This window comes from Pseudopipra pipra, chromosome Z (assembly GCF_036250125.1).
Source record: "Pseudopipra pipra isolate bDixPip1 chromosome Z, bDixPip1.hap1, whole genome shotgun sequence".
Classification (NCBI taxonomy): Eukaryota; Metazoa; Chordata; class Aves; order Passeriformes; family Pipridae; genus Pseudopipra; species Pseudopipra pipra.
In genome coordinates this window covers 15,405,379-15,430,200 of record NC_087581.1, presented here as the reverse complement: position 1 = coordinate 15,430,200, position 24,822 = coordinate 15,405,379, and the positions used below count along the sequence as shown (strand labels likewise).

The window sequence follows — 24,822 nt, the reverse complement described above, 5'->3', positions numbered from 1 at the left end:
GAATAGCAAACCACAGTGTTTAACTGCAATCAATTTTTTGTGACCATTTTGAAAACCAGTGCCTTTACTTTTGTCTTTACCAGAAACCATGTGAAATTTATGGCAAAACTAAGTTTCAAGAAAGCTAAACAGCCCTTAAATTACCTTGTTTTAAGAGCTTTTTGTGATGCCCAGCTCTACTGTATACCTTGAAAACTAGGAGTATACTTTAGACCTCAACTGAGACCTAAAGCTGGTTTGATGCTACTACTTAAGACATTCTTGTGACTTGGGAGTAATATGTTGTCCAAGTGGAAGTAATTAAAGCTTATGCTTTTTTGTGTTAAAATGAAGCCTTGTTCCTCACATAGGAAGTGATCTGTGGGGTAGGTATTGATGGACTAAAAGGTGTGGACCTCTGCAAAACTCTTCCTTTCATGTTGAAATTGGCCATTTTGGAAACAATCAGAACAAGACTTTGCACTTGCCGACTCTATTTCATGATACTGCAGTTTCACTGGATACTGTTATAATATTAATTTGAAAAGGATGTCCTGGAATCTGATGTGTGAATTCCTATTGTGATAATTTAGCCTTTCCTTCACTAGTGAAAGGTAGGGATTTTTAGAGCTGTCTATATATTTGGGAATGTATTTTCTGCTTCTGCATTCTTGGGGCTAGTAAATACGAACACTTTTTTTTTTAAACTAAAAATATATTTATTTCTGCAATGCTGGCTCATGGTAAACCAGCATTTTCAGTATGATCACAAAGCCTGGGCGGTGCAAGTGCTTGGCTGGTTTGATAGACAGGATGTTCTCCTGGCTTTGGGAAGGCGATATTTGCATGCTGATGAATTGTTGAGAAGTGTTTTCATTGTCAATCTTAAGAGTATTTGAAAGAGCTTTAAGATTCTGGTTTTTAAATGTCTGGTTTTTAAAGAAGTCTGGAGACAGCAGTATTGCCAAAGAAACTTCACGGGGATTGTACAACGTACAAGTTGGATCAATACTTTGTTCCAGTTGTATTTCTGGCCACATTTCATGTGCTAAGCATAGTATTTTCAATCATGTACAGCATACTTATCTATGCCTGAGGGGAATGCATTCAAAATTTGTAGTCTTCAACTTGGAACGAGGCATTCTGACTGTTGCCTTAGGCTAATGCTTTCCTGAAACTAAAAAGACCAGTAGTCAACACCACCTTTAAAATGGTATAGGAATTCCAAAATAAAATTAAAGAATTGTATTTGTTCCTTTTATCAGTTACTTGCCTTTTGAATTCCTTCAGTTGGCAACAGGCTGCTTTCAGTAACTGGGAAATGTTGTCTTATAGCCAGCAGGAATAGTCCCAGAGCCATTGGATAAAATAATGTCATAGGAGCCAGGAATTCCATATTCTGTATCTTCCGTTCTGTGGAACAGCATGCTTTATGTTCATTGCTCAGATGACATGCTTGTCTGAAGGACAGCAGTCTTCAAAATGCTTGTCATATTGGCTTTCCTGGCTTGCTCTTGCCGTGAGATTTTGACTGGTAAAGAGATAATGTACTGAAGTGGAGAAGGGATATGTAATCTTAAAAGGTTTTGAATTTTAAACATCTGAAGATAACATATTGTCAATACAATTTTTCTTTTTAAGAACTTAATTGAAAAATATCAGTGAGTGAAACATAAGTCAACTTATTCCAGATAGCTTTCAGAGTCAGGGGTACTAAATAAGCAATTGTCTGTCAGTGTTCTGAATCAACCATAAACCAAGAACTCTAAAACTTCTGGAATAAACTTTAGTAAGTTTTTTTTCTGATGCAGTTTCTAAATGTTATATATGCAAATTCAGGAAGATTTTCAGTTTCACTTGTGCACAGGATTATTTCCTTGCCTTCTTTGTGGTATTTGAATAGTGTGTTAAATCCAATTATATCTTGCTGTACTTCAGAGCTGCCTTCATTATCCTTAGACTGAAGAGTAGAAATGTTTCCCTTTAACATGAATTTCCCTAGCCTCGGGTCTCTGCCTGGCAGAGGCACCGAAACAAGAACCTGCTGGATGTGATGGAGTTCAATCTAGAGAGCTATGAAACTTTAATAAGCTGGCCTTGTGTGTGTATGCCAAACTGTTAAGCACAGAGTGCTGTTTGCATAGCTAAATTGCACAGAAGCTTGGTTAAGACCTGACTGGTGGCCTGTGAAGCAGCACCATTACAAGGCTCTGTGCATAAAATGGAAAAAATAGTGTCAAGTACTGTTTCTTTAATCTCTCTGCTTAAGGCTGAATTAGAAGTATCTTTCCATTTTGCCTTCTCTTTTTGAAGAGATGGGTAGGATTTGTTCTACAGCTGTGGCTCCTCACAGCTGTGCAGGGTAAGACCTTGCTGAAGGTGTCCTGGACTGTCAGTGTCAATTGTCAAGTCCTTTCAGCCTGGGCCTGCTAGAAGTCTTTAAGAGTTGAAGTCAATGTTGACACTCTTTAGATGAGATAACCAAGTATGAAGCTATTTCTACAAATATTAGATGAGGTGTCATCTTTTGCTGTTGGCTGGCTAATAAACTGCATTCCTGCCTTTCCCCTTACCTTTCAATGATAAATGATCATGATCTGTATGACTCAGTGCATTTAACAGTGGTGTACATATGTGGTATAAACATCTAAATGAGTTGTTAACTACTGCCTCCTGATGATGACCAAATGAAAGTAATTGGTTGGGGTGATTGTGTCATTTGTATTCATACATGTACTGTGACTAGAAGATAAGTAATTTTAAAAGTCGATTTTTAAAGTATCCTGGCATTTATCAAGAAGATGAAACAAATATACTTCTTTAAAGGACACTTGATTTCTAGCTTTGAAGATGTATTCACTTGCTGTTCATACTTCAGATAAAGGCTAGTAGTTACTGCCTGATATGGAGATCAGCTTAACTCTGGAATAGAATAACTGCTGAGTAGTGAAGTCTGTACTGCTTGTCAAAAGCTGTTGTCAGATGTGCCTAGATAGCCTCCTTGAAGAATAGTGTGGACATGTTTGCATTTTACCAGTTCACTTGTGTAAGATGGATTAGTATCACTGTAGACTCAGTGTTGTAAAAGAAAACTAATGATGTCTGATCTTTTTTTCTTCCAGACTGTCATTTTACTCTGGCCATTCTTCGTTCTCCATGTACTGCATGCTCTTTGTAGCAGTAAGTATGCTCTTTTCATCTAAAGGTCAATAAAGTCAGTTAGCTACCTAGCACAAAAATTGAAATATGGACTCCACTGCTTTGCACAGGGGACATGGCTTTTGTAGGATGCTTGTCTGGGATAGCTGAAGATTTCTCAATAGGAGTTGTAAGAGTGGTGATACTGGGACAAGAAGTAGAAATATCTTCAGTATGCCTAAAAATATGATACCTGGCTTGTGTGTCTTGTCTAAAATGAGCCTGTGACAAGTGAGTTTGGAAAAGAAGATGCTACTTAAATTTAGTTACATTTAAAGTATTGTAAGCCATATAACAATCTATAATAAGATATGCTTGACTTAATGAAATGTGCAAAGCCTATTTAAAACAAAAGCAAACAAAACCCCTAAACTTAAACACTGATCAAATGTGGCTGGGCCCATGAGAGCAAAACAGCAGATCAACCTGAATTTCTAAATTCCTTTTATTTCCTCCTATCTTTTAGGGGCCGAGAGAGAGAGTGAGGGATCTGCCTATGAAAGTAAATATTAATTGTAAGATCAATTCAGTGATGCTTCAGTGGGAGATAATTATATTTCAGTTGAAATTGTTCTAAATCAGCTAGGGCAAATTATCTTCACTCCTTGCATAAGCTTTGTAACACTGAAGGGTTAATTTGGTTGTTCTCCCTCTGCTAACTGGTAACACAGAAGGCATTAAACAACTTTGCGGAATTTTATTGTTAATGTAACTGTGAAGGTAAGCTCTAGTCCTGGACACAAATTGCTAACATAATACATACATTACATAATACACAAACTTAACAGATCTCAGATTCAATTTGCTTTCTCATTTTAGTTGCATTTTTAATATTTTCACTGTCTCTTGGCAATAGTATCACGTCCACAGTGAGAGGACAGATTGTTCAAACTAAACAAAAAACCCTACAACCACACTTAAAAAAGGGGTGGCTCTTCAGTATAATGTAGGTATTTTTTAGCTTTATTTTAAGAGAAAGCTATTTCAGAAGCTTAATGTTCAGTTTTGATCTTTCACTGATGTTTGTTTATGGCTTAAACTTGTTTAGTTCTGCTTTATTCTTTACTTGTCTTATCTAATGTAAATACAAAGAGTTCATAAAAGCATTGAGTCCTGGGTTTGACTGGAATATAGTGTGACTTCCAGTCAGCTATTTGCATTTTTTAAAATAAATAATAGTGCCTTTACTTGCTCATTAAGACTGGCAGTCTCCAAAATTCTGTAAAATCTTGTAATAGATTTTCAAGGACAAAAGCACTATTTCCACAGTATGATGGAGCAATTATTGCTGTATACCCTTATCCTGATTTGCTCCTCTGGGTTCAGTCATATCCTTTTCACCCAGTGTCTCCTTTACATAGCTTTGTTGAGCAACCTGATAACGTAATACTGCCGCCTCACAGAAAGGACAAACTTGGAGATAAGAAAAACCTTGGTAGGTGTGTGGCAATATGTATGGTTTATAATTTATACTGTCTGGATTACAGTCATCTGGCAGGGGTCTGAAGCTGTCTGAGCTTTTACATCTGTCACATGTTTAAGGAGAGTTCTACATGCTGCAGCCTGGGGAAATGGGTGGTCGGGAGGACTTCTCAATTCATCAGCCGAATACAAGATAATAGTACACATTAGATAATACAATTCTTTAGTTAAATACAAGATAGTAGATGTGCTGAACAGATTGGACTTGGGACCTTGTTTGTTTAACCTATTAGGCTTGGAAAAAATTCAGCCTTTGGCAAGAAATTCTTTTATTTTGAAGTTACTAACTGCATGTGTGTTGAATAATGCTTTCTGTAGTTGCCTCTGGCATGTTTTTTTGAATCCATGCAAAGGAGTTTCTGTGGAGAGTTCTTGAAGAGGAAATGATGAACCTTAGGTATCTTGGGGCTGTGTGTATGAGCTTCACTTTTGACAGCCTTCTGCATGGGTGGGTGGTGGGACAGTGCAAATCAAATCCATCCTGGGCGTTCCACTCTGAAATGCTGTAAATCTTGACTTGTGTCAGTCCTGGTTCAGACACTTGCCGTGATCAGAAGCTCTCCTTGTGTTCGGTCCTGTAGTAATTGCAAGACAATATGTCTTTACTTAGTAGCACCCTTAAACTGGAGGGGAACGAATGTCTTTAAGTCTTCTAACATGACATTTGTTGAATGGGAAGCATTTCATTGGAGATCAGTTTGTTACTTGACAAACCAGTCAATGAGTAGCCAGAGCCCTGGCTGAAGGAGAAGGCATTCTTTGTTCCTGCACCCCAGTTTCTTCTCTTGTCTCTGGCTGAACTATGGCCCGGTACAAGTAAGAGGCTTTGTGGAGATTAGACTTCTAGTTCCTTTTCCCTGGTGATAACATTATTCATCTAGAATGTCAGATGTAGGGATATCTGAAGAAGGTTAGTGGCTCCTGTGCAGTATGGAGCCTTACTGCATACCAGAAAAACCAAATAGGTGCCGATGTCTTTAAAAAGACGACTAGTGCAGGAAGGTGAGGAACACACATACACAGTTGCCCATGCTTTAAGCCAAACCTGCAGCACTTGATAACTTGTTTGTTAACTGAACTCTGATATATGTTGGCTTCATCTGCTCCTTGCACACATTCTGCAGCCACGCACTGAGTCATCAGCGGGACCGACTGTTAACATGTTGCTATGTTCAGGGGCAGTGTCAATCATAACCAGACACTGGCATGTTGGTTTCTGGAGAGGCTGGAGGAGTCTGTCGTGTGTGTGTGTGTGTGTGTGTGTGTGTGTGTGTGTGTGTGTGTACTGCAGAAAGCATGCTCTTATGTGTTACTTGCTGAACTCGTGTACTGTGTCAGGTGAAGATGACTTTATAGAGAAGCAGTCATGGGAGAAGCAGCTGAGGGGGCTGGGGTTGTTTAGCCTGGAGAAAAAGAGACTCAAGGATGACCTTATTGCTCTACAGCTACCTGAGAAGGTTGTATTTGGGTGGATATTGGTCTCTTCTCCCAGGTAAAAAGTAATAGGATGAGAGGAAATGGCCCAAGTTAATGCCAGGGGAGGTTTAGATTGGATATTAGGGAAAATTTCTTCTTGGAAGAGATTGTTATGCATTAGACCAGGCTGTCCCAGGGAAGTGGTTGAATCTCCATCCCTGGAGGTATTTAAAAGATGTGTGGATGTGACACTTGAGGACATGGTTTAGTGGTGGACTTGGCAGTGCTGGATTAACAGTTGGACTCAAAAGATCTTAACAGTCTTTTCCAACCTAAACAGTTCTATGATTCTATGACATTTTTGACTTGGCAACCATTTGGATTTCTTAAAGAGTCTGAATTATGCTGGGGAGCATTCCTTTCTTCTGTTTGAGAGATTCCTGAAAGTATCTGAGTTCTGATGGCATGGCTTTACTGGTATCAGGAGAAGAAACTGCAATTTTGAACATAATCCTGTGCTGCATGTGCCACCTCATAGCAAGGGCAACACATGAAAACACCACTCACTGTGTCAGTCACCAAATTCTGTACCATAACTGTTTGTTGCATTGGAATGTTAAATAATTTATATTATCTACATATTTAAATACACAGCAGTATATATATCAGCTGCAATTCTCACAGTATAGACATCACTGCACCTGTAAAAAAGCTGTTGTGCCTAGCTGGACTGGATTAAAACCTGGGTTTTCAGCCTGCTCCCATGTTAAAGTTATGGTGTCTTCTAGTTTTTAACTCGATACACAGAATGAGTGAAACACAGGAAAAAAATCTGCTTGCAGACTGTCAGTCTAGGAAGCTTTAGTGGAGACTGTATTTTGAGACTCATTTGGCAGAGCTAGATGGGTTAGTTTGGGTCCAGGCAGAGCTATTATCCTGGAGATAAGAGCTTCTGCCAACAACATCTTCATGTGGAAACTAGATGAAGTTTGACCGTAACAGTATGTGGGAACCCAGTGACCTAATAACAGATGCTGGATCCCAAATTGTCTCTGTCATCTGCCCCTGCTGCCCCTTTCCTTTTATAGTTAAACAGCTGGCATGGTCTCTCCTGTATCAACAAAACCATTTAATCTTGGCTTGGAGAATGGGAGGGCAGGTATAGTTGAACACTTCTTCTAGCAGTGTTTAGTGTGATCAGACTAGCACCCTGCCCCCTGGAAGGGGAGATGCCGCAGCTAATCATAAGAGGGTTTTTGACATTTTCTTTTTAAAACTTCTGTTTAAAAGCTATTGTAAATTAAATGCTAAATGCATGCTGTCATCAGTAGTGAGAATGGTCCACTGCAACTGTTGGCAGTTGGCAGAAATGAGTGTGGCCCTGAGGATCAGGTTGCTGGAACAGTCAGTCTTGCGTGTAGCTGGGCTGGGCACTTCGCTGCCTGCACGTATGAAGAATAGGGCTGCGGTAACCCAGCCAAGAGGCCCTGCTATTCTGGGGATGGCAACGTGTTTGTGCTGCTTACCCTTGGGACAAAAAGGGATGATGAATCTTGCACAATGTAACTTGAGTGGCTCTCAAGCTCTCTCGCAGTTCATTGGAAACATTTTATGTGTCCAAGGACACAGGGAATTGCAGATGAGAACAGGAGTGCATCTGCTGTTTCAGTGGCCTAGACTGACAACCTTCTTTTGCAGAGAGATCATAGGATAAACAAAAGTGGAAGGGAGCTTTAGGCTGCTTTTGGTACTCATGTACCTAAGTGCACCAGTCAAGCTTTGTTCTCGACCTCTGACTTTAATTTTTTATGTTGGGATTGGAGGTTGAGTGAAACAGTACTCAAACATTTAAGAGCCTAGGAGCCTTACAGTATTTTAGGTATGTCTGTTTGCAATGCACTATTTCTTTACTTTCCCACATGCTACTGACTAGAGCTACAGAACAGTCTTTAATGTGTTCCTACCCGTGTGAAAGTTGAGGACTACCTAGTCATCTAAAACTAATGAGAAGACGTGTTACTGAAAATATTTTATTTGGCTGTAACTGTGCATGGTACCAACCATCTTACTTGAAGCAAAGATGAAAAAATAAAGGGTAATCAGTGATGCTGCAAGGCTCAAGGATGGAGACACTTGTGCTTCTACTTGTATGGGCTCCTAATAATGCTTTAATATTGGAATTTAGACTTTGTAATAGTAAGCAAACAAAGCAAAATGATTTCTTCATAATTTGCTTGGAAATTAGGACAGTAGTGATGACAATATTGTGAACTGGCTCCTGTAGGACTGAGCTGAATGCAATTCCTTGCAGGGCTTTAGTTCCTCTAGCAAAGGTTAAAATACTAACTCCAAGTAGAACAAACACATCTATTAATTTCTTTTCTCATCGGAAAGGAACCAAGTGTTGTATTCCAATTTGCAATGGAATGAAATGTTATTGTTTATCCTGCTCTGTGGTAAAAATGATTTCAATAAGCAGTTATTTCAGCAATGTACAGCCAAGTTGAAACTGGAAGATTAAAACCGAAAAAAACATTGTTCACTGGACAAGAAAGGTCTGTATAGAACAGATTGATTACACTTTTGATATTGAATGGAAAGTTGAGCTATTACTAGTAACAGACAGGATTTTCTCTCCATTGCATAGGAGGCACCTCTTGCACATCAATTGCCTTTGACAGCAGCATGCAGTTACCTTGAAGAGCCCAGACTAGTACATATTACGCTTTTTGTCCCTAGTCTGGTCATTTCCCCCCCCCCCTTAATTCAGCTGTCCAATAGATCAGTTACCTGCTGGGCTATTCAAACATCAGAGCTGACACAGGGGAGTCAGACATGATCAGAGTAATATGAATACCATCCTCTTGAACAGCAGCCTAGACATACCCTCACCTGCAAGTAACTGCGGAGCTGTATCCTTTTCCTTTGCTGGAAGGGGAAAAATTAATTCTGAAGTGTTGCTTCTTTTTTCTTTATTTTCTGCCCAATCAAAATAAAGCTAAAGAACATAAAATAATGGCGATATACCAAGGATACTTATTAGATATTAAATACTAGATAGGGAAAGGAGGTGACCTCATTAAAAAGGCAAAATTAATTGATAGACATTGAAGTCTAAGTTGCTTTTTTTTTTTTTTTTTTTTTTGAGAACCCCAGCTCATGATTGGCTCATGAATTCTTCTACAGCTCTGTAGTCCTTTTATAATAGTTGTGTTTGGACATGAGCCTGTTGTATTTAAAAGTACATGGGAAAGACATCCATATTTCTGGTTTCCAGGCAGTGTCTTGTTGGCTGATGCTTAGAGCTCTGTGTTTATTCATAGATACAGTGCTTACAGGTATAAAACAAGCTGTTACACTTGTCTGTAATATTTGCATAAACACAAGATTGTGTATGATGGGTTATTTCTCAGCACATCTTGTGGTTCTTGGCCACTCTTTTGTCTCAGAACTGCAATTTTTAAACTGTTTCCTGGATTTTGTATACTTTCTTAAATTCCAGATTTTGTGCAAGCTGAAATACGTTTGACTTTTATACAAAGCTATTTGAATATAGCTTTTATACAAATTAGCTTTTATATGAAGGTATTGCTCAAGTTTCCTGTAATGAGCAGAAAGGAAAGAGCTATTTTGCAGACATTTATAGAAGTAGTATAAAGCTTGGAGGATTTCTGAAGGGGACCTTTTTCTCTGCTGTTGCCTAGTCTGAGCAAGGCAGAGGTGTTCTGGTCGGTACTGCTGGATTGTTGAAGAGGATTGGAACAGGGATGGCAGATCATCTGTGCATCTGTCTAAATGTTTGTTTTCTGTTGCTTTGTAACACTGTGCAGGAATCTAGACTGAATGTCTTGGCTCTTTCATTCTTTTGGAGGATCTTGTTTGAACAACTGCTTTTATCAAAGATGCTCAGGTGCAAACTGTCTTGTGCAAGTATGTAGTACTGTGGTTATATTCCTGAGTCAGAGCTTCTTGAATTGGGAAGAATCCTTATGATTTGTGGCTCTTGGGACTTTTTGGGTGGACTTGCTTCGAAGTTGAGCTTTCCTAGTGGTAGTCAATAATGGATTCAAATACTAATTATAACCTCAGCAGTATTTTGTGCCTACTAGAACAGTAATGCTATGGGGCTTTTCCTTAGTGCTCAGGCAGATGTCATAAACTGAAGTTAGACATGACTAATGGTAAATGCTAACTAAGCTAAGTAAAGGAAATGCCACTTACTTGCTCTTTCCCAAAATGTGTACTGACTACTATAGTCTCTTAAAGTAGGGTTTGTTTCATGAGAACTGACTTTCTGCACCTATGTTTGTCCTCTAGACTCAGACAAACTGAGAAGTGTTCTTGTTTCCCTGTGTCACAGGGGAGTTCTTTCTCCAGGAAAACTGCTTCCTTGTTCTGTTTTGCTATAGAGTTCATGATGCTGTAAGCCTGTTTTAGGGTAGAGGAGACAAAAATAAGAGGGAAAATAGGTACATCTCTAAAGTAAAAGTGTGCCTTGCTTCTGTTCCTTAGGACCTGTAGGAAATAAAGTTACTGGGACCTTTTGGTATCACGAGAAAATCCATTTTTGAAAAGCAGCAGAACAAATCAATTGGTACAAGTAGAACTGTTATGTGGTGGGGGAAACCCCCACCCAAAACTTCTTCCTTTTGACTTCCATTCTTAAAGGAATGCAGGAGGATTTCCCATACCTTAATAGGCAAAAGATTTTGCAGTACAGAATTCTTGTATAATATGGTTTTGGAAAAAAATGAGAAGGTATTGAATGAAAAACAACCAAGGGGGTTTAGGTATTGAAACTAAATATCTGAAATATGACCTTGGTTGGTGGAGTGAATAGGTTTTGATAGATTTAAAAGAATTTTGTGCCCTTAAAGTGACATGTTAGCTGTTAGGAAATTTTCTTGTGAAGCTGTATGGTTATTCTTCCAGAAGTCCATGTAGGACTTATAAGTCAATGTATTTTAAAATTAGGTAGGCATGTGTACATGTATATTAATACTGCCCTGGTGGAAGAGCAAACGCTTGAAGGCCAAGCTAGAAATGTTGAGTAGCAAATAATTCTCCAGTTCCAGAGACCCTTTCATTCATGTCTGTGGCTTCTTGCAAGAAGCCACAAAGTAGCTGTGAGTTTTTCTTCATTGCTGTGAGTATTTTTAGAAATGAAGTACTAGATCATAGATTAAGAAGAAATTTGTGTTCAGGATGTGTGTGGTGTAGAGAACATATTTTCATTATAGAGTAAGCTAGCAGGGGAAAAAAGGCTGGCTATTATTTAATCTCACTGCAAGAAAGTTTTATGAAATCTCTTTGCACTTTAAAAAGAATGAATGAAACAAACATGAGAAACAGCAGGAGTGGAGAGATATAGAGCATAGCTGAACAATACTGATGAAGAATCAGACTGCTCAGAACAGAGTAGCAGAGAAGCTGGCAAGATGAAACAGCTGCCTGACAGGAGCCAGGCACCAGAATGGCTTGGGATGTTCCTATTGTGATCATAGGCTCACAAATGTATTTATCAGTACCAATCCAAATGCTGGTAAGGGGCATTTCAGTAGCATTAATCAGATGATGTTTCCTGAAGTTCCTGTAACAGTCAGTTACAATTCCACAGATTACAGGTTTACTTATAAAGCTTATTCCTTTCTAGGAGAGACTTGGGTAGGGAGGTAGGGATTTGCTCCTGTTTTCCTTTTCTTATGCCTGTGCTGTAAATGACTTCAAAGAGGAGCAAAAGAACCTGAGGTATGCTGTGAAGGAAAGGGTTCTGTAAACAGCCTGAAGCCATTGCCCTCTGTTAGTCAACAGGGTCAAAACAGTAGTAAGAGTTAATGCAGTGTGGGACCAGGACATCTCTATATTGTTCATTTAATGCTGTATAAGGGCTAATACTGTGTAAAGATAAGTTGGGAATACTTCTGGTATCAATCTTCATTTGATACATTTTGAAATGTCTGAAACATTTAATGAATAAGGCAAAAGCTTCTTTTCTCCTTGGCTGCTTTATTTTCCTGTGTGGACCTGATGGCCTGTTGCAGCCCAGACATGTTATTGTTGTCTTTAGGAGTGAGTCACGGTAGTGGGAGGAAGCTTGGCAGGGGAGCACAACAAGTGTCTGAGCCTGTTAAAGGCAGTGTCAGTTGGAAGTTACCTGATTAAAAATAATATGGCACATCTGCCATTGCAGCAGCTGGTTAATAAGCAATGCCTCTCAACAGCAAAAAACCCTGAAAGATAAAAAAACCAATTGTAACCAGAATAACAGCTGCTACCTGTGAAACTTAATACCACAGTGATCTGTCACCCTGATACTTATCTGTGGTATCCTTTCTCACTGTTCTCATGCCTAGTTTTAGAACAATGCAAATCTATTTGCTGGTAGTACGTGCAAGAAGGTCTGTGGTCATTTCCTGTACAGATACTGGAGCTAATGGTGTGAAGAATCCCCTAGAATTGGTGAAGCCAATTGGGAGCCAACTGCTTGTGTTCTGCAGCTGAAGGAACAGCTCCAGATCTGACAGATTACTCGCATAGTACAGAAATGAAGCTTTCATGTAGATGTCAAATACAAGTTGGTTTGATGTTTTGTCAAGCAGAAAGAAAATCTGAATACATGCTGCATAAGGGCAATGCAAAGACTGGTTTATTGGACATTCAGTGGGGTGGGCTGGCATCTTTCCAAGTTGGCTTCTGTGGCTTGCCTCTTTTTCTTCCTGTGTTCAGAAGTAAACCTGTTTTCTCACATAACTGCAGTTGCATAACCCTTTTTCTTTCTACTATGACTATACATCTTTGCCAATTACTAAAAATGCTTCCATGGAAAGAACTTCATTGCAGCAAAGTATTTTTAGCTACCTTCAGCAGAATTTAGTGAGAATAGGGAAAGATGAAAGAACAGCCAGTATAAAATCATCAGCCAACTCTTTAGGCTACCAGCATGTGCTCCTCGGGCCCACCTCTGGTCCATTTGTCTCTTGGGGTAGTGTTCTGGTCTGCTATTAGTAAATCCAGAAGTAATATTATTGTAAGTCCATTAAAACAGCTTTTGTTAAAAGAACTGTGTGACAGATAATTTTTTAAGTGGCTAACTTGTATTTTCCCTAGTGGTGAATTTGAGGCCCACAGAAATGTGCAGTGCCCACCGTTTTGAAGGGGGGAAATAAATTTTTCAGTTCAGGGTTAGCTGTTGCTTCTTGAGTTTTTGATTTTACCCTGACCTTGCTATTAAAGAAGACTGGTTATGGACAGGGTTGATGTTTTTGATGCTCCATTTATAACTGAAAATGTCAGCATGCCAAAATTATGATGTAAGTTACTCAGAGAAACATTCCCCAAGTGTTTACCTTTGGAAAGTAGCACCTTTGCATTTACAGTGCATGCTCTGTGCCTGTATTTACATTGTAAATGTAATGCTTCTCAAAACTCAGCCATGGCTTTTGAAGTTGGCAGTGGAGGATTTTACTGAAGTTTGTTGTGCTGCTCAGTGCCCAACGCCTGTGTGTTAGTTAACTTCTACGGTTTCTCAGCTTAACTGTCAGTTAAGGTTTTGTCCTTGCCCCAAAGTTCCTAGATGGCTCTGAAAAGATATACTTGAAATGTTAAATGTAACTTCAAACTGTATTGTTCTTCTCAGTAAATACAGTAACTATGGTGCTTTTTTTTTTTGGTGATAGGACCAAGTTCCAGAATAAATTCGATGATGTTTACAGAGTGGATTTGGAGAAGATCCTCCTCAGCTATAAAACTTCACAGACCTAGACAGATCCTAGACAGACCAGAGAAGGAGACAAAGGAAGGGTCTTGGTTTAGATTAGATGGGAAAGTAATAGTGTGAATCTGAGATAACACATCAAAAGCATAGATACACACAACAAAAGTAGAGCTGAGGGGAGGGAAAAAGCATGGGAACTGCTTATATCCATTTGTTTACCAGAGTGGCAGCATGGCTAATATGCAGCTAAAAAGGGTGAGGAGCAGACAGAGCTCAGTGATGTACACCAGTGACAACTGAGGAATGTGATCCTAGATGCTATGAATCATTATATCAAGTTAGTTCTGATACTTGGCTATAGCTGGAATATTGGGCTAAAAAAGATGACTGGAAGGTGACTGGAAAGGTGACTGGAATTGAGAATATTTTTAACTTTAAAGTTTTCAACTTTAAAGTCAGCTCTAGGCATAGTATATGTAAACTTTTCTTTTTTTTACAAGGCTTTCCTGTTGTTCATACAGGAGAAAAATATTGGTTTGACTTCTGCAGGATTCTTTTAAAGCCTTAAAGTGCCTCTCGTATTACCAGGACCTTTATCCTGTAAATACTCATTTGTTACATTGGGACAAATAGAGCAAGTATCTACATGATGGTGTCATATAGTCTTATACAGAACACAAACCCCAACACTATCAAACTCTGCCTTACATCCTTGTGAGAGTAAAGCACCTGGAATAGCTGGATATTATGAGGTCTCTCAATGCAAATTTTGACTCAGTTCTTCAATCAGACTCAACGCAGTTTTACTGCTTCTGTGTTTACTGCATTTCATAACTATTTTTCTTTTTCTTTCAGCTTTACCTTCAGGCCAGAATGAAAGGGGACTGGGCAAGACTTGTACGTCCTACTATACAATTTGGTCTCATTGCTGCATCTATCTACGTGGGTCTCTCACGTGTTTCTGACTACAAGCATCACTGGAGTGATGTTTTAACAGGACTCATCCAGGGAGCAGTGGTAGCTGTGCTCATTGTGAGTAATATCCTGAGGGCTGTGCATGTGTGAATGCTGCTTTTATGAACAGCACCTTAGAACTGCAGGCTGTGTTCAGAGGAAAGCAGACCTGTATTTCTAATGCTTCAAAAGTTGCTGACGCGGGGAAACAACTCCATGAACTTGGTGTAGCAGTAGTACTGTGGGGAGTGAGGCAGGCTCTGGCCCAGTGAAAAAGTGGCAGTTTTAGCTGTCAGACAACATGAAATGGTCCCTGCTCAAGAGCTTTTTAAATAACCAAGATAGAAATGGTCAACTATAAAACCACGTGGGCCTCTATATATAAATCATGCTTTCTGCTTTTAGCCAAATTCCAAATCTCAAGTACAATAGCAGAAGACTGTTTACAAGGTAAATGGGGAGAAAAAAAGGCCTTGAAGAAAAAGGAGAGCATGAAAGTGTCTGCCTCTGCCACCTTACACAGCCTGTTTTCTCAGTCTAATGGGAAACTAAAACCCTTCATTATTTGTGTGCATTTTGAGTAGTAAAAATGTGTTCACAAGGAGCCTGTGAAGTTTAGCTGTATTGATGAGTGAAAAGCTATCCTAAGGAACAGACATGCAGCTAAACTTATTGCAGCATGCCTAGCTTAGTGGCAACGGTTGTAGTGACTGTCACCAGGGTGCCATGGCTGATTCATCTGTGGGAAGAGACAGAGAGACTTACAGTTCAGAGATGGGAGCTAACTGAGGTCATACTGAAGGATTCGGTTACCAAGAACTGAGGCTCAGCTGGGAAGAACCACCTCCAAATACTTTGTCAGCTTTCTAAAGTCCATACCCTTCTCAAGAAGGGTATGGTTCATTTCAAGACAAAGCTTTGTTTACTTGTTGCAATCAATAATCAAAACAAATCTTGGAGCAGCTCTGGGAAACCCTATCCCTCGTTTTTGTACAAAAATCTTATTTTCTAAGAAAAGGAGTGCAAGCAGTAAGAAACATCAGGGATTGAAGCACTGAGGGCACTTTTATTAGGAAAACAAGTTTAGTGAAGGAGGTTGGATGGTTCAGAAGGTATCTTAGAGGTTCTTGGTATACAAGAAACAACAGAAGGTGGCATTACAGTGAACAGTTAAAAGGTGAGGAAATTGTTTTTAAAAATACATAACACCACCAACCCTCCCCTCCCCAAACTCTTACCTGGAAGAACTGAAGAGTTCCTCTCCAGAAACTGAGCTGAGGCAAGAGCATGCTGTGGCAGCAACTGCAACTGGACTGCTAAATTGAATTGAGCTAATCCAGCATTAAGTGGAAGCTGAAACTCACCTGGTCAGTGGCTAAAGCAGTTTGGTGGGTTGTGAGCCAGCTGCCAGTGCAGGAGACCTTCTTCTGCCATAAATGATGTTCTGCAGTTCTCAGGGTTGCAGTGGGAGGGGAAGAGGTGATGTAGGAAGGGAAGGTGTCATGAAAGAAGGCACCTCAGTTATTACACTCCATGCAGCACTGTACCCAGAACATATACTAGTGTGCCTTGGTGAAGCGAGTAGCAAGGTGCAGAACTGGATCAAGGCACCTGTCTCATAGTCAGGGAGATGTCTGCCAGCTGTGAAAGAAGTGCTATGTTCAAAGGAATGCAGGAAAGGACTCTGTAGCTAGAGTTGTCCTTACAGTGCTGGACTTAGGGGTGAGGGACAGGTATGGAGGAGGGAGAAGCTGTGAGCATTGCCAAGGAGAGGAAGCCAAGCTTGGTTTAACTGGCTTTAAAGAAATTCAAGGGCGAGTGACACCCCAGAGAATAGCAGATACTAACTACTGAACCCTGTTCCTCAGCTAAAGCACAAGCTTTCCTGCATTGTATAAATTACAGAAAAAATTTACCCATACTTGCAATGTGGGCCCTCAGCAAGCACACCTTGCTCCTTCGTTTAGAGCTGTTCAAAGTATGGCTGCTGTAATGAAGCAGTGCCTGTAAGGCACTCAGCAGTTGGTTAGCACAGGCCTTGAAGGAGGGATAAAAAAACTAATGAAAGAACAGATGTCAGAATTTCACACAAGACTTCCTAATCATTTTCTAATGTTTTACAATGATTAAGCTTTTTATTAGTCTTGATCATGGAATTTATCTTCTGCAAAAACTGTTGTTTCAAAGACTTGCAACTGCAGGGATGTAACACTAATTTGTTCCCTTAGGTTGTGTATGTGTCTGACTTCTTCAAAGTGAGAGGATGTACATTTCAACCAAAAGAAGACTCCCATACAACCCTACATGAGACCCCAACAAATGGAAATCATTTTGGCAGCAATCATCAACCATGAAGAATGACCCACATCACCTGTCTTGCTCTGAAAGAAAACAACTTCACAAGTTTAACTATGTAATATAAGTAAATGCCTTTAAGGGACTGCTGCTGCTCTTGGATGCTCACTTTACCTGTATATAGTAACATCTGCCACAGTTATTGTATATCTAAACTTAAAATTTCTGTTGGTTATAGCTCTCACTTAAAAAGAAAAAAGCTATTCCAATTGTAAATTTTTATTGAAAAACAGTAACAAGTTATATTACATACACTGCTGTTTGTATATGCCTTGTTGAAACAACTATGGTTTAAGTACACACCATTAAAAGAAATTACTTGACATGGAAGTAATGTGATGCTGATGAACTTGTTCCATCCTTTGTGAATATAGTACTGTTTCTGGAAGACATCTTTTACAGGTAAAGGCTTGCAGCAAACACAATATCTCTTTTGATTTTTGTAATCCCTATTAAAAATGGAAAAGCGTGTTAATATCCATCAGTCTTAACTGACAAAATCACTATTTTCAGTACAGTTACAAGCATGTTACAAGTATTAAATGGAAGCCCTTGTACATTCATTTTCAGTCACAAACTCAGTTAAACTGTCATTATGTACCTCTTTAAGTCAAACTTTGTAACATCTGTAACACAGATGTTATCTGGAAAGATAACCAAGAGCAGTGATCCCATTTACCTTGAAGTCAACACCAGAAGTTTACATTACCAAATCATTCACTTCTAGGCATCACTACCTGTGTAGCCCACCCCCTCTGGCACTTTTATGTGCTTTATAGTATTACTTTGTAGACTGTGAAAGTCAAATACATACCCTCTGCAAACTTGTTTTCCAGTTCTGTGTTCCCAATGGCTTTTGCAGCCTGGCACATCTGCCGAAGCAGTTCTTCCAGCCGTCTCATGCAACGGATTATGCTACCTGCATAAAGAGTGAGGGAAAACCTTGTATCACTTTGTGCCATATCATATCACTGAGTAATTCAGGACCAAAGTAATGATTCCTTCTTCAACCCTGTTCAATTTATCTAGAAGCAAAGGGTAAGAACAGCCATATGTCTTAAACTTGGTTTCTGTTTACACAGTAAATTTCTCTCTGAAGATAGCAGACGGACAAGCATTTGAAAGTTTCAAGGAAATGCCTCACAGTCTCTATCTAGTCTTAGGACTTTGTGGGCTGTTAAGTAATTCCTAGTGGATTTTTCTTTCAAGTACTCTTAAAACTTCCCTCAAAAACCATAGGGGATTAGGGGATTCAAAAATTTGCTGCTTCAAGAACCACCACAGATCTGTTTCTGGTTTGGGGTTTTTTTTTTATAACCCTTAGTTCTTTAGTTGAGGGACAGTAAAGAGTAAGTGATCTACCTTACTACTGCTGTGCCACTTGAGTCCATGGACCACTCTATCACTCAATTGCATGATTACAGTAATGTACACAAGCTCTGTGTACAACCCAACACCCACTGTGATTTTTTTAAGCATCCATCTCCTCTTGGAACTTTCCTTGCAGCTCAGCCTAAGTCACTGCTATGAGTTTCACAAAGACCTTAAACACTTGTGCTCTTCTGGCCACAAGCAAATAGTATCGTGTTTGGTCATTTCCTCTAGCAGCATCTCATATCTACAGTCAAAATTACTGTAGGCAAAATAACTGTCATAGGGTAAACATGGGATGACTGGACCAAGAAGCAGCCCTGCTGAGAAGGACTTGGGGTTGCTGGTGGATGTGAGGCTGGACATGACCCAGCAATGTGCACCTGCAGCCGAGAAAGCCAAATGTGTCCTGGGCTGCATCAAAAGCAGCATGGCAGCAGGGAGAGGGAGGTGATCCTGCCCCTCTGCTCTGGTAAGACCCCACCTGGAGTGCTGCATCCAGCTCTGGGATCCTCAGTGCAGGAAGGACCTTGACCTGTTCAACAGGTCAGAGGAGGACAAAGAAATGATCAGAGATGGAGCCCCTCTCCTCTGAGGACAGGCTCAAAGAGTTGTGGTTATTTAGCCTTGAGAAGGCAAGGCTGTGGCAAGACCTTATTGTGGGCCCTTCAGTACTTACAAGGACTGATAAGAAAATGGGGACTGACTTTTTAGTAAAGCCTTCAATGATAGGGGCAAGAGGTAATGGTTTTAAACTGAGAGAGTGTTGATTCAGACTACATACATGGAAAAAAATCTTTTAGTATGTGGCTGGTGGAACACAGGAACAGGCTCCACAAAGAGCTAGTGGATGTCCTATCCCTAGAAACATTTAATATCGGGTTGGATGGGGCTCTGAGCAACCAGATCTAGTGAAAGATGCTCATTGAAGTAAAATAACACCTCTCTTCTAAAAAACATTTATGTGGCCTCAGTAGGTCATATCAGTTTCTACAGTAAGAAGTTTGTGTAAGGACAGCAATCTGTAAAACCTACTGCAGTGACATGAGATGAAAAAACCCACCCAAAGCACAATCCAGTTTTGCATTCTTCCCAACAGCTTTAAAAAGTTTCTCTCTTTTTTATTTATTCCCAACACACACATTTCAGCTTAATGACAATGCATTTTCATTAGCAAGTCAACACTGCTCCAGTGTGTGGCAAGCACACTTGCTCTTGGAGCACTTGGGCTTCTTTTGTATTCTGATTTGGAAATCACTGTCATCACTTGGCTAACCAGGGCAAACTACCCTGGAATTTAGGAATACCACACTGCATTTAAAGTAAGCATAACCAACAGTGGATGCCTGAAGTGCTTTCCTTCCTTTTGGACAATGCACAGAAAACCAGCCTATTGAAAATTAAGGGAAAAATCATGCATCGACCCTTGCCAAAAAGGTGACCTCAAAACAGGCCATTAAGGTCTAATTTTGAGGGAGCTGGCACTATGGACTAGGACAAAGCTGACCAACTAGCCTTAGTACATATATGGTAAATGGAAAATGTTACTGCCCCAATGTATTCTGAACAGTCAAGTGTCAATGTAAAAATATAGACCAGCTACTGCTGCTTTTGTGTTCCACCTACTCAGGGTGCCTCTGCAGCAGATGGAAGGCTCAGATACTCATTGCAATAGGAGGAATCTGCTGAATCAAAGACTGTCAGGACTCCTGTTACACCCAGACAATATACTTTAGAAAGTTCCTGGGTCTATGCATTGGACTACATGCATGAATTATGTGCGTGAATTCCCTTGTTTTAAGGGCTGCCATTTGCAAACAAGAAAACAGCATTTGAGAGAAGGCAGGGCAGCGGTGACAGTAACAACTTCAAAAATCAAAAGAATTTTCAAGTATCAGTCATTGCACACAGACTTGTAAGGCATCCCGCTGTTCTTCACAACTTTCAACATAGCTGGTAGAAGATGAAATTAGGTTTTTTATTGTGGTTTGACCTTCAGGGGTGTGAAGGTATCTTTTAAAAAGTATCTGGGCTTTAAGTCATCATACTTTTAAAAAAATGCAAACAAAGTCTTCTTCCTCAAGGGGTGATTTCTTGTACTCCAGTTTTAGGAACTAAATTAACCCACATGACAGTTTATATCTGAGCTTTACAACTATTGCAGTGCTGTGATGAACAATCTAAAACAGAGACTTTATTGCCACTTCTTTCTTCTGTCATGATTAAGTCAGCAGGAGGAACTGTCAGCTGGTTACCAGGTAAATAAAACATTTAACCATAATGAGAGCAAGCACAAGAGATGTACTTCTTCATGACAAGCATTTGGAATACAGTATTTTTCCCTTTAACTAGAAAAAGTAAACATTAACTTTTGTCTTAATGCTTAGAGTTTCTTAGTTTCACAGAAAGTTTTTAAAATACAGAGATATCCCTTTTAAAAATCTTCTTAGATTCTAAATTATCAACGGTGTAACTAGAAATTAATATATAAAGTCAATAATTTTTCTCCCACTTCATTTTAGCCATGCCGATACCTGCATACATCTGAGTTTATTATAAGGGTTTTCAGAATTACCATTCCATGTTGTGGAATTATCATCTCACATCTTCTAAAGAACAATTGATTAACCTACCTTCAAAGACATCAGTCATTCTGCAGATGTTAGCAAAGTTAGCTCCATTTGCCCATGTATGCACAACATCCATTAGGTTGGGTCTGAAAGAATTTAAGTAATTTTCTTCATCAATTTCCAGTTTTGCTTCTGCTGACACCTTGGCAATCCTTTTTGCACACTCCTTTAAAATAAAATATTTTAAATTTATAATATATTTAAACAGAGTAAGTGTTAACTGATAGAAAGACTTGTACATTATTAGGTACTACATACAGGATGAGGTTTCCTTTCTAGTGTGAAATTACTCAGAATCACAAAGTAAACCACTGTTTACATTAAGCCTGCCTGCACTAACAATTTACAGTGCAGTAAGCAAGCTTATAAAAGTTTTAAAGGCATGTTCTAAATTTGCACAGATTTCTTGCAAACAATATAACCCATTATTACACACTGCAAAATCACATGCAGTGCCAGCCAAATTCACTGATGATCCAAGATCAGGTCTTTACTGTGCACTTATGATAACATTATTCATAAATTTTGCTCATGTTAACCCTGAGCACAGACAGATTTCTAATTACCTGCATTTGCCGAAGTGGTCCTGCCAACTGCTCTGTCAACTTTGGCATTTCACTGGACTGAAAAAGAAAATGTTAAATAGGCTCATGTGCTCCTGTATATTTACACCAAATTAAATGCAAAAACAGAAGTTCAGGGTGTGATACTGGCATCCTAAATTATTCAAAAAACTTCTCAAATGTATTATCAAACACTAAAATTACTGAATTCCCCAAATACTTTTTCCTCAAACTAAAGCAGAAAACTAAATATTTCTGTACAGTATGCTGCCACTATGAAAAAAAGCACCTACTTTCTGGATACTTCTAAAATTCCCTCTATTTAGCTGTACCATCGTTTTGGACTGCCAAATGAACTGCCATTTACTGCTTTTGACTATTAAAGCTTTTCTTTTAACAATATAAAAATTTTGCAAATGCTTTTAATAACTTAAACGTAAGTGGCAAGGTATGAAAATATGGCTGTTGAAAATACAGCAACATTTTTATGCCCTTACTGTTTAAACTCAAGTACTATTGTTGAGTGAAACACAATATTCTAATTAACAACGGCTTACCTTGGTGTCCCTTCTACTAACAAATGTAATTCATTAGCATCTGCTGCTGTTTTTTCTATATTTAGAATCAAATTGAGTGATACATCTTGCTAGTTATTGGCAAAAATGTTTCACATTGAAGTTTACTATATTTCCCTGATGATGCTAACCTATACAGCTTGTAGATGGGAAAACAATGACGTCTGGTATCAAATGCCCATGTTTTTGCTTTTAAGAATATATGGTCTGTTTTTAACAGCTTTTTTCAGTATCAATTCCATGTGTACTAACATTTCCATCAATAGGTCAAGGGTACTGTCCAAATAACATAACGTGGACATGTCTCAGAATTAAAGACTGCCTCACCCCGAGTGTTTCTTTTTGAAATAAGCATTTCTACATTTTATATTATATGGAGGCATGTTTGTATGCATACATAAATATCAGCATGTATGCTGAGAATCTATTCATGCTGCTTCATTCATGAGAAGGACTGCCATTTTACACGTCACTCATGAGGAAAGATACTTTAGCACTGAAGCTGCAATGCTTTTGTGAAGTTCACATCAAACACCTTAGGAAGGGACAAAAAATTTGCAATGGCTGACACTGTTATGACCGATTCCTGGAAGTGAATTATGAACAATACTGTTGGAACACAGGAATGTCTAGAATTCTTGAACTGAAGAAGTAACTCACATTCTCTTGAAATACAAAACAGCTGAGTAGTGCAGTTGCCTGTTCTGCAGATAAGTCATTGAAGAGACCATTGAACATCATTTCTGTCAGGAGTAGTTCATCAGCACTAAAATAAAGACAAGGAAGCTTAGAGGAAAGACTTATCTCTCCTGACAGTTCATGTAAGTTAGTATTAACAGTTGCTTTAGTCAGTTTTTTTCAGACAGGATATCAAAAGATCGAAAAGAACCACAGAGTTAGGCAATTTAAAAGGACTAAAACTTGTACCACTGTTGCTCATAAAAGATTCAACTGGATATTTCCATGATACTGAAAAAAGGAACAAACTGGTTTCAATTTACTTGAAAAATAAAGACTAAATTATGAATCATAAAAGAAAGTGCATGATGTGGGTACAAAATCCAAACACATACTTATTTGGATAAAACACTGAATTGTTGTTAAGACGAAACCTTTGTTTTTAGAGATTATCAGACAAATGCATAGGATGGGGGTGGAACAAAGCAGACTTTTACAAAGAGTTGTGTAACTCATCAAACAGTTTCATACAGGCAGGAATTTGATAAAATTCTGATTCAGCTTCCTCACTTGCTATCAAATTTTGCAGGGGAAAAACTTATTACATATTGAACAAATATAGGAAGCATCTTTCAAACTCACCTGTAAGATAAGGAGTACAGCAGTCACTGTGACTTTTAAAAATACATAATTCTACCAAAATCTGAATTATACGGTAAAATATTAAAGTCCAATTCATAAGCTTCCCTATCTTTCAATATATAGGTACCTGCTAAATGTATTAGAGGAAAATGCACCACTTCACAGAACTGTTCCATCAGCCCTGTGGAAACAATTAAGCTATATTCCAAACCTGTCAGCAACTTGATAATTGCTGACAATCATTGTTATGCTCTTGTTTGTGAGTGGTTGAGCTTTCCTGGTTGAGCTTCAACCACAGGCATCAAGACCATCCTCTCATGTAATGTACAATATTAAAAGAAAACACAGGCTATTGCCTAAGCCAGGTTCAAAATAGCCACTGTTTTGGTGCTTTCGTGTCCACATTTTAATTTTAAAATCTATTGTATTTTGTCCTTGAGTTGCTACCTTTACTTTAACTGCCTTAATCAGTATATTCCCTTTGTTACACAAATCACAGTCTCTGAAGAATCTTTCTTATGATGGTCTCAGAACTTCAAAATATAAACATAAGGTATTAACTTCAACAAGGACAGTGAAGTGTGTATTCCTGACAATAAATACTTTGCACAGACGCCACTTACCTGCTGATTTCACAAGCGACCCGTCCTTTCATCTCAATAACATCTGAAGAGGTGGCAAACCCCAGTCTTCTCAAAACACGCTTGCGGCATTTGAGTTCATCCATTTGTAGGACAGTTCTGGCTTTCTTCAGTTCTCGCTTTGCTACTTTAATATCCATAGCAATCTAGGGGGGCAGAAGGACAGGAATTATACGTGGACTGGATTTGGACCAAGGGTTGGACTCGATGATCTCGGAGGTCTTTTCCAACCCAATCGATTCTATGATTCTATGATTCTATGGTTTAACAGATGCAACTGTTTTAAAAACAAGGTGTCAGAACAATTGTATATGAACATATTAGTTGACATTGACTTGCCTAACTCTACTAAGAAGAAGGTTTAGAAGAAATTAAATAATACTAATAATCTAAAAAAATCAGGTCCATTTATCCATAGGAAACTCTGGCAAGCTTGGGAAGTCAAGCTATTTACCCAGCATGGGAAACAACCCAGGCAAGCCCAAACCAAAAGGACATGGAAGCAATCTTTCACTGAGAAATGAGCACTCATCTTCTGAGATCTGTACTAAGTCTCAGCTAACTAACTATTCAATGAAATGTAACCCAAAGGCATTATTTTCTGCACTTTTGAGTTTCTCCAGT

General features: G+C 39.0%; 2 protein-coding genes across 3 annotated transcripts in view; one reads left to right on the top strand and one right to left on the bottom strand.

Moving 5' to 3' along the window:
• The window catches only part of PLPP1 (phospholipid phosphatase 1), a 57,716-nt gene extending 40,288 nt beyond the window's left edge, over nt 1-17,428 (top strand). For both annotated transcript variants that reach the window (XM_064640930.1, XM_064640928.1), the window contains exons 4-6: nt 3,102-3,159; nt 14,645-14,821; nt 16,972-17,428. In XM_064640930.1, coding sequence (XP_064497000.1) covers nt 3,102-3,159; nt 14,645-14,821; nt 16,972-17,097 — 361 coding nt within the window. In that variant the 3' untranslated portion in view covers nt 17,098-17,428. The remainder of the gene's footprint in view (nt 1-3,101; nt 3,160-14,644; nt 14,822-16,971) is intronic.
• MTREX (Mtr4 exosome RNA helicase) overlaps nt 17,302-24,822 on the bottom strand; it is a 42,188-nt gene continuing 34,667 nt past the window's right edge. Inside the window, exons 22-27 of the mRNA XM_064640919.1 lie at nt 24,181-24,344; nt 22,898-23,003; nt 21,666-21,722; nt 21,103-21,265; nt 17,913-18,017; nt 17,302-17,547 (exon numbers count right to left, since the gene is read on the bottom strand). Coding sequence (XP_064496989.1) covers nt 17,495-17,547; nt 17,913-18,017; nt 21,103-21,265; nt 21,666-21,722; nt 22,898-23,003; nt 24,181-24,344 — 648 coding nt within the window. The 3' untranslated portion in view covers nt 17,302-17,494. The remainder of the gene's footprint in view (nt 17,548-17,912; nt 18,018-21,102; nt 21,266-21,665; nt 21,723-22,897; nt 23,004-24,180; nt 24,345-24,822) is intronic.